Source organism: Cupressus sempervirens, chromosome 2, assembly GCF_028749045.1.
Source record: "Cupressus sempervirens isolate cs-2001-9-10 chromosome 2, ASM2874904v1, whole genome shotgun sequence".
Taxonomy (NCBI): domain Eukaryota; kingdom Viridiplantae; phylum Streptophyta; class Pinopsida; order Cupressales; family Cupressaceae; genus Cupressus; species Cupressus sempervirens.
In genome coordinates, this window is record NC_143119.1 from 683,600,416 (window position 1) to 683,617,814 (window position 17,399).

Sequence of the window (17,399 nt, forward strand, 5' to 3'; positions counted from 1 at the left end):
TAGATGGCAGCTTGTTATGTATGAGATAGACCAATCTATCATCTTTGATAGAACTCACACAATTAGTAAGCTTTGTCCTTAATTCATTCACCATAATGATGAAGTCTTGTATTGAGTCATACGACTTAGGATCTAAGGATACAAGCTCATCTTCAATCTTAAACACATCCTCTTCAGACACTTTACCATAAAGGATTTCGAGGGTATCCCAAGCTTCCTTGGATGTAGTACATTTCTTGGTTTCATACATGAATTTATCATCTACCCCCAAACATATATCACCTAGGGATTTCCTATCCATGGCTACCCAATCTGAAATTTTAATTATTGATACATTATCACCTGCTAGTTTAGAAAGAGTTCCATCTACATATTGTGAAACTCCATTATGCATTAAGTGATACAACATTTTGATTGACCACGAAGCATAGTTATGAGGAGTTAATTTAGGAAACTTAAAGTTGCCCATAATGCAGAAAATGAAAGAAAATTATAGAAAAGAGAAAACACAACACCAAGAACACCCCCTTTTCACTAAATCAAGAAACCCCCCCAAAAAAGATGCTTTGGGCACTTTATCAATAGTGCAATTACAATGGGCCACTTTCCAATTTTGGTCTTCATGGACTTTTGATTTTTCTTGTTAAAACCTCTTAATGGAGTACAAATCTAAAACTTTACAATGTGCTACAATACTGAAACATTACAAAGCAAAGAAAGGCCCTATTGCTGAAAGTGACAATTTTGTCCATACAAAACTACAATTTGATGCCAGATTTAGAAAGTAGACAAAAAAATATGCACTTTCAAAAAAAATAGAACTTGTTTTCGACTCCAAATGTGCCCATACAGAGCGTTTAAAGTTGCAAAAAGTAGGATTATCTAGGTATAGACGCCAAAAAATGCAATTTGTGAACAATTCGTGCACCAAAACTAGAAAATAGCTACACCACTAAAAAATTTGGAAAAATTTACCCAATTTCAAAAAAAATTGCACTTGAATTGGAGTCCAGATGTGCAAGTTATGGACTCTTGAAATTGGACTGCAAAATTGAAAATGAACCTGGTGAGGGGTTGCATCAGTGAAATGTGAGATTAAATTTGATGGTCATACAACCATCACAGCACTTGTAAAATGCCTTATTTTGATGTCTAGATGGGCGTCAAATTTAATCTCAAAAAATTATGACGTCAGCAAAAATATGCCTACTAGATGACGTGGCTGCTAGCGTGGCCTTCCATACTATACGGAATTACACGAAACTTTCCTAGGTGTCAGGTGATGTGGCGATCCAGTCGGATGATGATTGTGCTGCCCAGTCACATGTACTGATGCTGAGAGGGCATACGTCAAAGGTGGACTGTGTTGCCACCATGGAAGGGTCAGGCTGTTCAAATATTGCTGCATGGCAGCTTGCGCAGGGTGTTGCCAGATTTATTCCCTGGGAAGGTAGAAATCTCTTTGTGCTGTCAAAGCTTTATTTTCTATTGCTAATGATCTGTAGATTAATCCCACATGGGTGGGGGTGCAGAATAAGCATTGTTTAAATACAGAGTGCTGCAAAGAATAGATGTGAAGTAAGTCTGCCGAAAGTTTGGGTACTGCGCTTGGTAAGTGCTTTGCAGATGCTGGATATTAAAGTCCGATCCAAATTTGGCTGGCTGGGTCGTAGATTTAATTAGCCCTCAGTATAAAGGGGTCCCTACGAAGTAAATTAAATAATTTACGGGCTAGGATGTGATGACCCAGTACAACAAAAATATTTTCTCTAACTAGAGAATAATTTCAAAAAAAAATGCTCAGGAAAATAATTTTGATAAATACCTAGATAATAGTAGAGAAATAAAATAATTTAGATCTGAAAATTAAATAAAGTAGATTCAAAAATAATCATACCCAGTTTGCAAATCGGTGCCTTCAGGTGCCGGTTTGCAAAAAAAATTTGCCTCATGATCAACTTTCACCCAACATAGGCAAGTTTATAGTCAATCTTCACTGAATCGATGCTCCGAACGCAATGGTGAGGTCAAATCTGGCTCTAGACACTCCCATTTTCTATGAATCCTCCATATTTGTGTCAAGGTACTGAAGCATAAACGGTCTCGAATGGCTACGTGATGAGAATCTCCCTTGGCTCTGATACCATGTAAGAATTTGGCTTAGGCCAAAATTCACCCAAGAACTAAAGAACTCAACACAAGAACATAGTAGACCAAAATAGATAGAGTATGATTAGAATGATGATATTTAGTCAATAACTAGATTCAAGAGTACACTAGAAGTGCCTGAATATAAAGGCCTCAGGAGAGCTTCTAGAATGCATAGAAGTTAGCATCATGATATGTCATACAACTAGGCACATGCCCACTAGATATGGGTTATCCTCCATTGAGCATGGGATTAAGTGTGATGATGTGAGGATAAGCCTACAATGGTGTAGCATGCAAATCAGTGGTGTAGACAACATGTGCTAAATGAGGAGTGTGGATAACTGTGTTGTCAATATGACAACTCAATGAATGATGCATACTCCTATGTTGTAGACACCATGTGCATAATTAGAGTTGTGTAACTCAATGAGAGTTCACAAACTCCTAAGTGTCTCACTAAAATAATAATTAAATAATGCAAAATAATTAAATAATGCATTAACCTAAGTAAAACTTAAGTAAGTGTAATAAGTAAATAATTATTTACACCAACAGTCAAAAGTTACCTAACACTGTGTAGCTTATCCTAGATTTCTTGGGTAATTTTATAATGTATAATTTTTTAAATAAATTTATATGTGGGCACATCCCAAAAATGTGAAATACCTATGTGCCCCCCATAAGGATATTGAAAAATAATCCAAATTTTATTTTTTTCAAAGTGTGTATAATGGACTCTAGTTTCTAAAAAACCAAATTTTTACAAAATTTGATGAACAAGCTAAAATCTACACCTCAATTAGTACATGTTGGTTTTTGAGAGAAAAATGACATACTTTCAAAAGAAAGTATAGTTTAAAGGCTTGAAATAGTATGAATTCAATATAAATTATAGGGTTATATTGCTAACACAGAGATCTACAATATCATATAACTTGATTTTATCAATGCTTAACCACAAGGAAACTTGAAGGAGAGCACAGAAGAAAAATCAATAATTTTTAGTATGCTTGCTATAAAATATGTCTCAAACCAATCTAGAGCTTCCAAACCTTTGGGTTGGACCCCCAATAAAAATCCAAGCCTTTGGCTTGGATGGTGAAAGAGCATGGGATAGGATGTAGAGAGAGAGAGAGAGAGAGAGAGTAAGAGAGAGTAGGGGATGGAGAGGGAGAAAGGGAGGAGAGTGAGATAAATAGAGAGAGAGAGAGAGAGAGAGAGAGAGAGTAGGGGATGGGGATTCAAAGAGTACATGGGATAGGACACATAGAAAGAGAGAGAAGGACATAGAGCAGGGGATGGGAGAGGGAGGGAGAGAGAGAGAGAGAGGAATTAGGGGATGGGGTATGAATGAGTGCATGGAATAGGTTGTATGGAAAGAGAGAGATTGACATTGAGTAGGTTATAAGAGAGGGAGAGAGAGGAGGGGAGAGAGAGGGAGAGAGAGTAGGGGATGGGTGTTCAAAGAGTACATGGGATAGGATGCATAGAAAGAGAGAGAGGGACATAAAGTAGGGGATGGGAGATGGATGAACATGGAGAGAGAGGAGGGGTGAGAGGAGAGAGAGAGGTGTTCAAAGAGTATATGGGATTGGATGCAGAGAGATAGAGAGAGAGAGAGAGAGAGAGAGAGAGAGAGAGAGAGAGAGAGAGAGTAGGGGATGGGAGAAGGATGGATAAGGAGAGAGAGGAAGAGAGGGAGAGAGAGAGAGAGAGAGAGAGAGAGAGAGAGAGAGAGTTTCAAAGAGTACATGGGATTGGATGCATAGAAAGAGAGAAAGGGATTTTAGATTAGGGGATGGGAGAAGGAGAGAGAGAGAGAGAGAGAGAGAGAGAGAGAGAGAGAGAGAGAGAGAGAGAGAGAGAGAGAGAGAGAGAGAGATGGGGGAAAGCGTATGGGATAGGATGCAACAAGAGAGAGAGGATAGGGTAGGGAGAGAGGGAGGAATAAATAGAGAGTAGGGGTGGTTCTTGTTTTATGTGATTTTTTAAAAGTGTATGTACACGTATGGCTTGGGCTCCACAAGCCTTGCATGCACACTATTGGAAATTTTGAAAAAAAAAGGTGTCATATTTTTGGCACCACAACTTGGTTCATTCTCCTCGTAGAAGGGACTTCAAAATGATGTTTTGTAGTACATGTGGGAATGTATAGTCTTCGAGAAAAACAAATTCTAACACACTTTACCTATCTAGCTATTGTAACCCTTGTCAATACCAGAACAAAAGTGAGAAAGTATCTCTATGACTTCATCACTAGACTTCCTAAGGTAAATGGAAAGAATTGTATCTTTGTTGTGGTTGATAGATTGATGAAGTATGCACACTTCTTCACCATCTCCTCAGATTTCTAGGCTGCATAAGCAGCCAACTTATTTTTCAGAGAATTTTTTTGTCTACATGGGTTACCCAAAAACATTGTTAGTGACAAGGATGGTTAGTTTCTCAGTATTTTCTAGACATAAATATTTTGGTTGGTAGGAACAAAATTGTCACCAAGTACTAGCTACCACCCTTAGATTTAGATGGATAGACAAATATTGTGAAGAAGTGGTTAGAAGGCTACCTCCAAAATTACATTTCAACACAACAACATAAATGGGTCAAATGGATGCATCTAGGGGAGTACTGCTGCAATACAACTTATCACATATCTATTGGGATGACACCCTTTAAAACCATTATACGATAATGAACCCCTTGCATTTATCAACATGGTCCTAGGTGACAACTGCACACCTAGGGAAAGGGACTGGCTTTAGGATGGGAAAGACATTATGAGATTCTTGAAGGAAAAATTACCAAAGGCACAAAATTAAGAAAAGATCTATGCAAACAGACACCGAATCGAGAGAAATTTTGAAGTGGGAGACCTAGCCTATCTTAGGTTCCAACTATATAGGCAATCCTCATTGAAGGCAAAAGGGAAAGAAAAATTGAAGCCACAATTTTATGGTCCTTATCATGTAACTCATTGCATCAGTGAAGTTTCCTATGAACTAGAACTTCCAAAAGGGAGTCACATCCATAATGTCTTTAATGTATCCTACTTGAAGAAAGCCATGGGACAAAACATCGTAGTAGCTACAGATCTTCTAACACTCAATGAATGGAAGAAGACTCTTGTGGAACCATACCTTAAAGGAATACTTAGTACACTGGAAATAGTTGCTGTTGGATGACACAACTTGGGTAGGTGAACACATTCTTCAGTATTTGACATTGCATTTTCTTGAGGACAAGCAAATTTTGGGACATGAAGACTATAATGTTTGCATCATAAAATAAATAAATAATTGAAGCATTATTATGGGTTGATTGATTTAGTATATCTTGGATGCATTTTTATTTTTATTTTTTTGATAGGTGTCATCATCATCTATCTTTGTAAACCCTCAAAAGTTCCTCTGAAGGATATTTAAGCATGACATGTAGGTATAGTTGTCATGTGATTTGGATTATTTTTATTATACTGCAATTCCTGTTGGAATTTTGTATTGTTTTCCATTTTAGAAGTGGAAGATCTTCCCTACTTGGCCTTTCCAATTTTTGCAGGATTCAACCTACATCCTATTCCATCTATGTATCACTTGGCTCAGATCTAGCAAGTACAAGCACCTTACTTTGTGTGCAACTATTATTTTACTTGGCAACATCTAGATAGCTTGTTTGACCTTGATTATTATTTATGGTTATTATCCTTGTTTGGAGAATCTAAATCTATCTTAACTTCGGCATTGATTCATTGGTCATTCATTCTTCTGTCATCCAACATACTGCACAAAATCTTCCTATTGCATAACTTACCCTCATATCTATTGTGTGATAGATCCCATAATATTGTACACCAACACCCACATCAACTGTACAACCATAGTCATTACCATACATCATATGGAAAAGCTCCTTCCAAGTTTCAACAGTCACCACACAACTCCCCACATTCACCATATGAACCACTTGGTCTCACCATATAGACTCCCCATATCCACCGTACTCCTTTCCTGGCATCACTGTATGAGCCCCATCTATTTCCATATAAACACATCCAACAATATCCATATCATACAACCTATTGACGAATAATTTTTCCTTATGTTAGCTAGTGTCTTTATAAGCCAAAAAAAATAACTCACAACAAATGAGTTCTTTAATTTGAAGAACTCTCTCTGTTCAAAGGTACAACTCCCTTCTTAAAAGATTAATCATTATAACCTTTATTGCAAAAGAATGGAAGTACTTTCTCTTTTAACTAGAAAGAACTCAAGGGAAATGAAACATTCTCACATAAACATGAAAGAATATTGCAAATTTAAAGATGAAAATCTCACAAACAAAGCCACATGACATTTACTAGTGAGTTTCTCCAATTCTTGATCAAAGTTATTGAACAACAAGAAATGAATGCATGTATTACTTCAATATTACAATGAAAAGTACATCATCATAGTAAAAATTGAATTCCACACGAAAAATAGTCCAACTAATGTAACCATACGATCACATCAATGATGATGAGAGAATAACCCCATGATTACTCACTATCTCTCATTAACTTCCTGGGAGTAGTCATATAAGATATCTATTAGCAGTATATAAAATAATTATCTAGTAAATTGTTTAGAGAGTTGACCCTTCAAAGATTGAAGAAAGAAAAATATATAGCTTCCAAATTACTTTTTAAACTAACTCCTTAGGAAATTATCAACTATCAAATTAAAACAAATGATTTCTAAAACTGTTGGCAAGGAAAACTAAGCAACTATTGTGTCATTTCCCCTTGACTAATAACTAATTGCCAGCTATATTGTCAACTTCGGTGTTTAGCTCTTAATTCATGGGGATACCAAACCTGCTTCCTTCCAAGATTTGTGTACCACTAGAAAATTAATCAACTCTTTTTATTGAGGAACTCCAAGCCATTCAAGGTGCAATTTCCACATCATCATGATTTGGGTGACATGTTCCAATATTTTATCTTGCTTTTCCAAATGGTCAATGCAAATGACCATCATTGAATCATCTCTGGCAACTATGGTAAATTTTTTAACAAAGATGTCCTTTGCTTGCTTCAACGCTTCTATCCTTGAAAATAAAGATGATTCCACTTGTTTTTATCTTTTCCCTTCTTCACTTACATTCTCCATAATCTTGACATCAGTGCACTTGATGTCACTAGCTAGGATTTTCTTTAAACAATTCATCTCTTTTTGTAACTCCACACACTCCTCTAGGTCTTTCTCAATTACATTGTTCCTCCACTCTAGATTGGCTCTAGTTATAAATAGAAAATCTACATTAACACTCTTGTCTAGTCTTTTAGCTAAAAAATTGTCCACTCCATATTATTGGACTATAGAAATATCAATGATATACTCATCCCACTTCACTTTCTCTAGTTCTCATGCATTCAATTCTAATTCTAAAGAGATCATCACCCTTTCCACTCTTGCATTAGTGTTGGTGAAGTGAGAGAAATAACCAACTCCTTGGGCATTCATTGCACCTAACCATTCATCATAGGCATGAGAAATTGAGTTGTCTCTCTTGACTTGTTCAATGAAGCTCTGATTGGTGGGAGAGTTAACATCTATAACATATATATCATTAGGTAATGCTCTAGTATCTAAACTTTGTAGTACATGAATATACTCCACCATCATACACAAAGACTATTTAAGATCATGTTTATCCCTTTGGTCTTTCCAGATGCGTCATGAAATTCTTGTGTTACCAGCAGTCCATATTTTCATGTTTGTTGCTCTAGATGTTGGGCCAAGAACAATTTTCTCCACTATATAGTCATGTGACATCAAATCATCCAATTTCTTATCAGCTACTAGCCTCAGAACATTAGCTACCCAATTCCCTCTTTCTTCATCTATGTCCAACATTATTTCAATCTTGGGCCTCTTAACGTTAGGAGTCTTTCCCAGGCACTTTCTTACCATGTCCTCCACTAGAAGAGTCATAGGGATTGTACTCCTCTTTTTTGTTACTGATAGGTCAAACCAATTAGGGACAAAAGAATTATCCTTGGGGGAGGAATTTGAAAAACAACATATGCACTAACAACTGTTGAACTCAAAGTATTAGCTCCTTCTACAGCTTGCTTACTTCCTTGATCCATATCACCACTTGAACTCTCAGTAACAGATTCTTCTCTTCGGTCTACTTCAATTGGTAATGTATAAGTTTCTGCTACTAAGCCTTGTTAAATTTTTCTTTTCTTGTTACATGAGTGAGTCTACCTGACTAAGGGAGGGAATTGAACTAAACCTTGAATAGTAGATTTAGGTTCAATTCTTAGCTTCTGAACACCTATAGTGGGAGAGGGAACTTTATTAGTATCAAACAAAGTGAGGTGAAGTAGAACTAGTAGAGGTTTTCCAAACTTTATAGGCAACTAGCTCTGATTTCAACCATCTTTTCCTTGCAATCCATTATTTTGTTCTTGTGATGATAGGTAAAGTTCTAACTTGCAAGCCATCTTCTTCTAGTGTTTCCTAGTCAATTGTAGGCAAAGGATAGGCTTCAATCCATTCAACATATACTGGGTCAAGAACTTCTTCATTTTCCCCTTCAAAAATTCCAGAAATGTTCAATTGAAGGTTAAAATCTTTGACCTATTTTAGAGTAAGCCTTGACCACCACTATTTCCTAACCTCATAGTCATCTTCACAGTCCACCCAAAAATCTTCTATCTGAAGGACGTGGGAGAAAGACAAGTGCATTTTAAAATATTTCAGAGAAAAATCCTAGCTTTCAAAATTAGAACATGGAGAATAGAATGAGAAGTTCATGGTCTTAATTTTGACATTCAAGCTAAGGGCATCTTGAATAGTTTTGCATTGCTATTGTTTAACCTCAATGGAAAAGGTGTAAATAGATCCTTTTCGAGCCTAATAAGTTTTCTCCACTTCTACCAACTATCTGCATACTATGATCAAAACATAGTGATCTAGACAATACCAAGGCAACCTCAAACATTTTTCTTCATAACCTCCTCTTCTCAAATATGTGAACTTTGGGAACTAGGTAAAGAAACTGCCAAAAATGGTAACTAGTTGAGCTACTTCTTTGTGTTGGAAACTACAATTGGAACAATTGTTGTGTTGTCATTAATGTCAAACCTATTGGCGAGATAGATTTCTATCTAATCTAAATGTCATATCTATTTGATTAATGAAGATGATTTGAGAAGTTGTTCATAACAAAAGCATTTAGAGGAAAGGTTGAGTTATGAAGAGGAAAGTACAAATGGCCATTTGATTAATTAGACTTTGAGAAGATAAACTGATTGTTTAAATCATATTGCAAGAGGAGAAGGCAATAATTCAAGTCTTGGAAGTGTGAGAAAAGATAGAATAAATGTATAAGTTTGACTAAGTAACATAGTAGAAGACTACAGAATTTTGGTGGACATGTTGAGTGATGCTAGTGCCAACTGAGCCATAGTAACTGCTGAGAAAATTCAGTCTTGAATGAGCTTTAGTATTGACTAAGTGATAGTGTTGATGTTGAGCAAGAAGTTTTATAGCAACTGAGTAACTCAATGATGACAAAGTGTCAGAATTTAGTGTTCATCAAGGAACAACATTTTAATTGTTTGCAAGGAATCTTAATTTTGACTCGACTAAGTTGATTTCTTGGGATATGGAAAACATGTTAAAGATAAGGATCAATGAGTTGGATCATTTAATTTTAGGAGAGGATTAGGTAATCACCTTAAGAGATGAATTAAAGAAGAAGTTTCTAGAAAAGAAGAGATATACATAATGGTGATTAGATACATTGTACCTAATGGATGGAATCATGATCCCTAATGTACGGTGTTGATTAAGTGGAAAAAGATCATAGCATGTGAGAAGAAGTTCTAGAGTGTTGGAGTTGTTACTGATGTTGTTGATTGGAAAATCTAAGTAGAAGGCTTAATTGAGTTGAGAAGAAGTAAAAGGTGATTTCTTGAAGGATTGCCAAGTGAAACTGAGATTGAGATGACAATGTAGGATAGACAGTGAATCAGTATTAGGAGTTGAATAGAGATCTAAACATACAAAGTGAGTTGTACTTAATAGATCAACCTATCATTACTTTCTAACCATTGTGAATAGTATTTGAGATATTTAAATAGTCAAGGTTAACCTAATAGTCATAAGGACTTAATAGTCTATGTAAATCCTTTAATTGGGTGACAGTCTAATGGAATGTTCTAAAGTTCCCTAACAAGGCCACTCCTAATAGGGTGATTAAATCCTTTAACAAGGTCACATTTAATAGTGTATATTATAACCTTTAACATGGTTAGCTCTTAATAGGGCTCACTTCAGAAGAGTGAAAATTGGTGACATGTTGCTGGTGGTTTTTGCCAAATTGGGTTTCTATGTCAAATCCTAGTCTCATACTTGTGTGGATATTATTATGACACTTTACTAATTAAAGTTTACATTCTACAAATCTATTATTTGAGAACAATGGACAACTAGCTAATGTTACAAATTGTTTACAATAGAGATCAAGAAATGGAATAATAAGATCTAAAACATTTTAAGTGTTTGTTTGTTCAATTGGTACATCTAGACCTTCAATAACAAACTCACCCCCCCCCAGTTATTCTAAATATTCTAACACTTTGGACAACCCCATGTTTTCCTTCCCTTGGAGATCGAAGACCAACTTGGCAAGAAAGGTATCTTGAACCTTTTTGAAACCTTCTAGGTTTTTTCTCTTTTGCAATAGAGTGTAGTACTCATAGATGGACATGCTTTGATTCGACACCTGATTAGGTAGATCTTTCCATTCTCTACCATAGGCCATAATATATAGGTAGGATGACATATAAAAGTTGGAAGTTCTAGACACTTGGTAAAGATCCTCTTGCAAATTTACTAGTATGATATCAACCCAATTGATGAATTTTTCTTTTCCTATCATGGTCTGGATGAAAAAGTACATCCAATTATCCTAATGAAAGGCATGTTGATTTTCTTTTACACTGTTCAATAGGTTTATAATATCCTTGATCTCTGGTATCATGTGTTCCCTAGTAAGAGGATGTGGAAGATAAGAACCACCTCTTTTTGGTTTTACCAGCCAACTCTTAGCAATTGTATTATTGAACCCGTTGGTATTTGTGGAGAATTGGCCATAAGTTGCCCTACTAGTCCAATCTTCACACACCTCATACAAAGGAATCCTCAATGCGCCCATGACAACAATTTTGTTTACATACACTAGGACTTCTTCATTGTAGGTTCATATATATTTCTTAGTGGGATTATATTTATCTCAGCATGCTAGGAAAAGTTCTCGGCAACGGTTTGCTTTAGGGAATCTGAAGTCTTGCAACAACCCACTTTCAGAAACCTTTTCCAAAATAGACCTAGGTTTTCAATTGGAAAATATGGCTACTAGTTTGCTAATTTCTTCATTAGCAAGAAAAGTATCCTCAATCTTAGATAGGAAATGACTTATGGCTTAAGATTTCTCTTTTTTAGATAATCTAGGATGGAAAAAAACCATGGATGATTGGAGTCATAATAGGCCACAAACATAGTATAAAAGGAAAGAAAATACACAGACAAGAACTTCACTACAAGGAAAAGAAATAATAACTCGAGAGGAAAAGGAATTTAAGACTTATCGATATGGTTGCATGAGAAATCCTTGTTGGTAAAGGTATCTAACACTATCCCCTTGTATCTCCATACAAAACAAAGTTCTTAGCTTAAACAACAATGGCAAAAGGAAAATGAAAAAGTAAATGTTTTTAAGGCATTCGACCTAGAGGGAGATACATGTGGATAGGAGGGGGAATGAGTAAAGGGCACTTTCCATCATTAAATGCTTCCTCTACTTTCATACATACCAAAACATGTCTTGCCATCATTACCATTAATTGGATCAATAAATACATGTCTTTTCCACATATTTTAGGAAAGAAAAATCATCTTCCATACTACCACTTATCTAGGCATGCGTCTTTGTTGAGGTAATCTTTTAGACTGATGAACTATGGACCTTGAACTACTAATAATAGTTCAATGTTCAAGTTCACCAGTCATCACATATTGGAACTGATGCTCATAAGTTGACAAGACTCAAAAATTACCAATTGAACTGATAAACTTGAATGTGGGTGTTCAACATTTGACTTCACTAATGAGTAGAGAGATCCAAAAAGAAAATAAACCTACCAAGCATAAGTTAACCTAATGCTATGAACCCGTGAACTCATACACTTTGAACTTTGAACTAACATGTTCAAAGTTCAAGTTTAGTCTAATGTTCAGAACTTGAAAAAGTGCAAGACTTAAAAATGAATGAACTTCTTGACAGGTTTAGTAAAGATGTTGAACTCTTGAACTCCTGAAGCTTTTGATTCAAGTTGAAGACTTATCTCAAAAATGACGATTTTGTAAAATATGTGACAATGGATATTGACATGGACAATGTATGGGTAACACAACCATTGACTTTTGTATGACCTGTAATCATCGTACAACCATCTTTCATACCTCATCTTTTGCCTTTGCGCGAACATACAACATTCACATGCATCCTTCAATTTCCTTTCGAAGGTACTTCCGTATGCATTGAAGAAACACATGAATATTATAGTGCTATTAGAATGATTTCCTTTGACTTGAGATTGTCTTCGGGAAGAGATTGCCTTAAGGTCAAGATCCCCTTTAGAAAGACATTGCCTTCAGGTCGAGTTCCTCTTCGGACTAAGATTGCCTTCGAGTGGATATCACTGTTGGCTGAAATCATATTCGAAACATTACAACCTCCCCCCCTTCCTCCCCTGTCCCCTCCCTATCCTTTTTTATTGTGATAACTAATATATTGTGAGTCTTTGTTCTTGAGAAGATGATAAAACCAAAGACTTTACTGGTAGGGAGTGCCTAGCATGTATAGCTTACATTGAAACATATGGCAAAGGTTAGTTTCTATCAATTGAATGTTGAAACAAGAGAAAAGTCTAGGCTCCTCTTATGACAGCTTGTTAGTAGGATCGACACTTGTAGCAAATGAAGGTGAAAATTTTAGTTGAGTTCCAAGATGTTGTAAATAAAAAATGAATTAAAATAAATAATCAAAATCAGAATTGTGACATTAAAAATAGGCGTGACTCTTGAACCTATAGGTGACTCTTGAACCTATAGGATACAAGTGCTAGTGATTATATGTCACAAATTATTAAACATTCATACAAAATATAGTAAATTTTGAAGTTATATGTATGCCTCAAAATTAAAACAATAATCCACATCTATCAAATCAAGTGTCATTGCTAGTTGGTTTCAAGGAAAAAAAAAAAAGGAGAGGGTGGGGGGGACGGTTACCTGGATGCAACATCATTGGTATGTCAATCAAAAGCTTGCTGTCCTTGATCTTTCGAAAATGAAAACAACCAAGTTTCAAAGTTCAACGGTGCAATTTTGAATCTGTAGTCCTTAAAAACAATGAAAACACATGTCGGTAACCCCGACATGTTGTCATTGGGTCCATCCAGACTTCACCATCCTTCCCTCCTGGATAAGTCTAATCAAGCCAAGCAAAGAAACAAAAACACAGCAAAGAAGATTATGTGCAGCTGGCCTTTCTTTCATTGATTCAATTCATACCCATTGCCATTTGGCATATCTCACATATATATGTGGTCTAAACTTTAAATCAAGCATTGAAATCCATCCGTAGAGAATAGTAAGTGAGTTAATTGCTTGTCAGCTGTCGGTGTAGTGGTTGTATTGAAATATCAAATTGGGTTTCTATTGTAGATCCTTATCGTACTCACAAAGCACACATGGAGATTGTAATTGGGTATAAATGCTTCTCCCAAATAGAACTGTGCATTAGGTCGGTGGAGTGGGATTACAGTTGGCCAGCAGATATTCGTTTCCTTTCAGTGGATGATTTTATCGGTGTTTGAAATGTGCAGCTGTCTTCCTTTTACGCGGATTTCCTGTGCCTTATTTTTCCTATAAATTATTCAATACTTCTTCTATTTTCCATCAGATAAACACAATGGAGTTGAAATCTCTGTGCTTTGCAGGATGGATACTTACAATGCTCATCTTCCCCACTGTTTTCTGCTGTGATCGGTGCCTTCACAAATCAAAAGTGTCATATTACTCTTCTTCCCAGCCTGTCAATGGTATGTGTAAATTTCATCAATTCTTTTAGAGCCTCTTCCTTAAAAGAGACTAGGTTGGAATTGATTGCCAATCACTTTTTAGTATATTAACATTTCAGATCATATTCATGATTATGAGAGTTCGAGGATGCGCCCTCGAACTCTTACATTCTGACAATGGATCATGGAATATGATGGAAATGTTGATTTTCTGAAACGTTGAAACTCTATCATAGAATCTGACTGACAATGAATCATAGAATATGATGGAAATGTTGATTTTCTCAAACATTAAAACTCATCATAGAATGTGATCTTAAAAGGTTGAAACCCTTTCATTTTGATGATGAATCATAAAATATGATCTGAAACATTAATATTTAAAAAGATAATACATATTTAAAATCATAATAAGGAGAAATCTGTTATCTTTAATTTAGACTAATTTATTTTGTTATCTGACTAAAAGTTCTATTAGACTAATCTATTGACTTATCTGACTAATAATTCTATTGGAAATTGAAGCGGGAGCATGTGGGTATGAGTCCTTTGCAGCAAGCTTGAACAATGGTGATGTGGCCACAGCGAGCACAAAACTATATAGGGATGGGATTGGATGTGGTGGCTGCTATCAAGTATGAATTAATTATTTGGGAGTTTTTTACTTTTGCTTGTGCATTGGATGTTAAGGATTGAGATTAAGGCGGTTTAGATTGTTGTTATGTTTGAATCAATTGCTCACAGTTTCTTTTGCTCTCCTTCAGGAATGATTAGGGTTGAGACTAAGGTGGTTTGTGTGTTGTTATGTTGTGTAGATCAGATGCACTGACCCGGCGATTTGCATCAAACCAGGTGTAAAAGTTGTGGTTTCAGACCTCACTCGAAACAATCAGACAGATTTTGTGCTGCCCAGTACCACTTTCGCAAAGATGGCACAACCCACAAAATCTTCCAAGCTTGTGAGGATGGGTATTGTGGATATCGAGTACAAACGGTGAGATTGATATTAAATCATGGTATTCAACTTAAGTGGGCTTAATTTTAGGAAATGTTATAGTGTTTGAGGTTGTCTTTTAGGAAATTCTATTGTTCTATTGATCAATTCTAAATATTTCATTTTTGTAAGTATGAATTAGATGTAATGATTGTATGACTTGTCTTTTAGCAAAACTTATTACTTTATTGATGGATTTTTTTCAATATAAATGTTTCGGTTTTGTAAGTGTGAATTAGACAATGATTGTTAGATGTATGATACATTTTCATGAGAGATAAGTTCTTATGATTCACCACCCACTAAACATGGAACATCTAATGAAACATAGAATAAGATGAATGTATTTAAATTAAAATTATGAAGTTAATGAAGCTGGCCTTAGATGTAGAATGTGTTATTCAATAAGTTCTTGTTCTACTCATAAAATTTACAATAAGATGAATATATATGAAGTGAAAACTACAAAATCAATGAGACATAATTCAGATAAAATGAATGTTAAATATGAATTTTAAAATATGGATGAATGAGGAGAATGAGTAGTGTAACAACTGTATATGAAAATGAAAGGATTTTAATAAGTTGAATGGAAATGGAGCAAATTTGACAAGAATATGTTTTCCTTAATTTTGTTCCACAGAATACCATGTGAGTATCCAGGGAAGAACATGACAGTGAGGATAGACAAGATCAGCAATTACCCATACTTTCTTGCTCTGCAATTTTTGTACCAAGGAGGGCAAACGGATATAATGGGCGTTGAAGTTGCCCCTGTAAGAAACATTATCTTAATCATGAAAGCATCTTCAAACCCTTAAAATTTAGAAAATTTGAGTGGGTAATTAATGAAATAGATTTGTTGAATTAATGCAGGTGGGATCTTCAAGGTGGAAACCAATGACTCGCAACCATGGGGCGGTGTGGAGTATTCAGCAGCCACCAGTGGGGGCAATGTCAATAAGGATTCTTGTTACCAGTGGATATGATGGTTATTGGGTGTGGGCCAAGGGTGCTGTTTTGCCTTCAAATTGGAAGGTGGGTTCCATTTATGACAGCGGAGTTCAGATCAAAGAAATTGCACAGGAGGGCTGTTCCCCTTGTGATTCCCAAGATTGGGATATGTAGGAGCAATTGAATATACCTATACCTAGTTGTAATACAATCACATATATTTCAAAGTTCAACTAATTCACTGTAGATTCCTATCTTACACGTCACAGAGGGAAATTTGTATTTACAGTGTGTTTGAATGGCTTAATTGGAAAAGACACTAAATTTATTATGAGAGAGAATCATTTGGTATGGATAAACCTTGTTGATATAGAACGTACACTAGAGGAACAAAAGTCACATGAGGTTGATTTTTAGTCATGAAAGCTGTCATTGAAGATTTGAGTATCTTCTTAAATAATTACACTATAGTTTTATAAAAAACTCAAAAATTGCTTCTACAATTATTCTAAAATATAAATAGATTAGTATTATATCATGTAGGCTAGGGGAAGAAGCACGTTTCTTACAATTGTGTATTATTGTAGACCAAACTCTTTAATTATTAATTTTAATATTTTTTTATAAAATAAAAAATAAGTTAATATAGTATGTAGAGTGGTTTATTATTTTTTTATTTTAAAATTCATGAATAAAATAATAATATATTATTTTAAAAATAATATATATGTATACAAGCATATTGCAAAGATTAAGTCATATTCTAATATAATAGACCATGAGTAAGGTATTTGTTTTCTAATCTTGATATTTTATATAATACATGTAGAAAGTAAAAAGAGGTATATCTAAATTTTTATCAATTTTTTTTTCTCTCTTTAAGTCAAAGCACATGTATTTATGAAACTATTTGTCTTTTATTAAAACTAAATATTTAAAATATTAAATTTATTGTGGAAGTTAAAAATTTGAGAAAATGGTTAAAAGAATCTAAGTTATGTCCAAAATAAAAGCATCCTTTTAGATGATAATGATCAAGAAGGTAGTATACACAATTAAGGTGGTTCTAATCGGCTCCCTCTACAATGGTGAAAAAAGAAAATTTTAAAAAATGTAGCGACTCTCCTTTAATCTACAAATGATGACTCCATATTATGACTT

At 35.1% G+C, this 17,399-nt stretch overlaps 1 protein-coding gene across 1 annotated transcript; it reads left to right on the top strand.

Moving 5' to 3' along the window:
* The first annotated feature begins 14,170 nt into the window (after positions 1-14,170).
* On the top strand, positions 14,171-16,569 carry LOC149575212 (expansin-like A1). The gene is made up of 5 exons (XM_089815035.1): positions 14,171-14,311; positions 14,816-14,925; positions 15,106-15,284; positions 15,928-16,060; positions 16,161-16,569. The coding sequence occupies exons 1-5, from the start codon at positions 14,182-14,184 to the stop codon at positions 16,410-16,412; spliced, it is 804 nt and encodes a 267-aa protein (XP_089671161.1). The 5' UTR covers positions 14,171-14,181; the 3' UTR covers positions 16,413-16,569.
* Positions 16,570-17,399: the final 830 nt, after the last annotated feature.

What these genes read in the sequence shown, in the direction of transcription:
- LOC149575212 (XM_089815035.1), top strand. Translation starts at nt 14,182, where the DNA reads ATGGAGTTGAAATCTCTGTGCTTTGCAGGATGGATACTTACAATGCTC. An exon ending in TTCTTCCCAGCCTGTCAATG is followed by an intron (nt 14,312 to 14,815) that starts GTATGTGTAAAT and finishes TGGAAATTGAAG; the next exon opens with CGGGAGCATGTGGGTATGAG. An exon ending in TGGGCGTTGAAGTTGCCCCT is followed by an intron (nt 16,061 to 16,160) that starts GTAAGAAACATT and finishes GAATTAATGCAG; the next exon opens with GTGGGATCTTCAAGGTGGAA.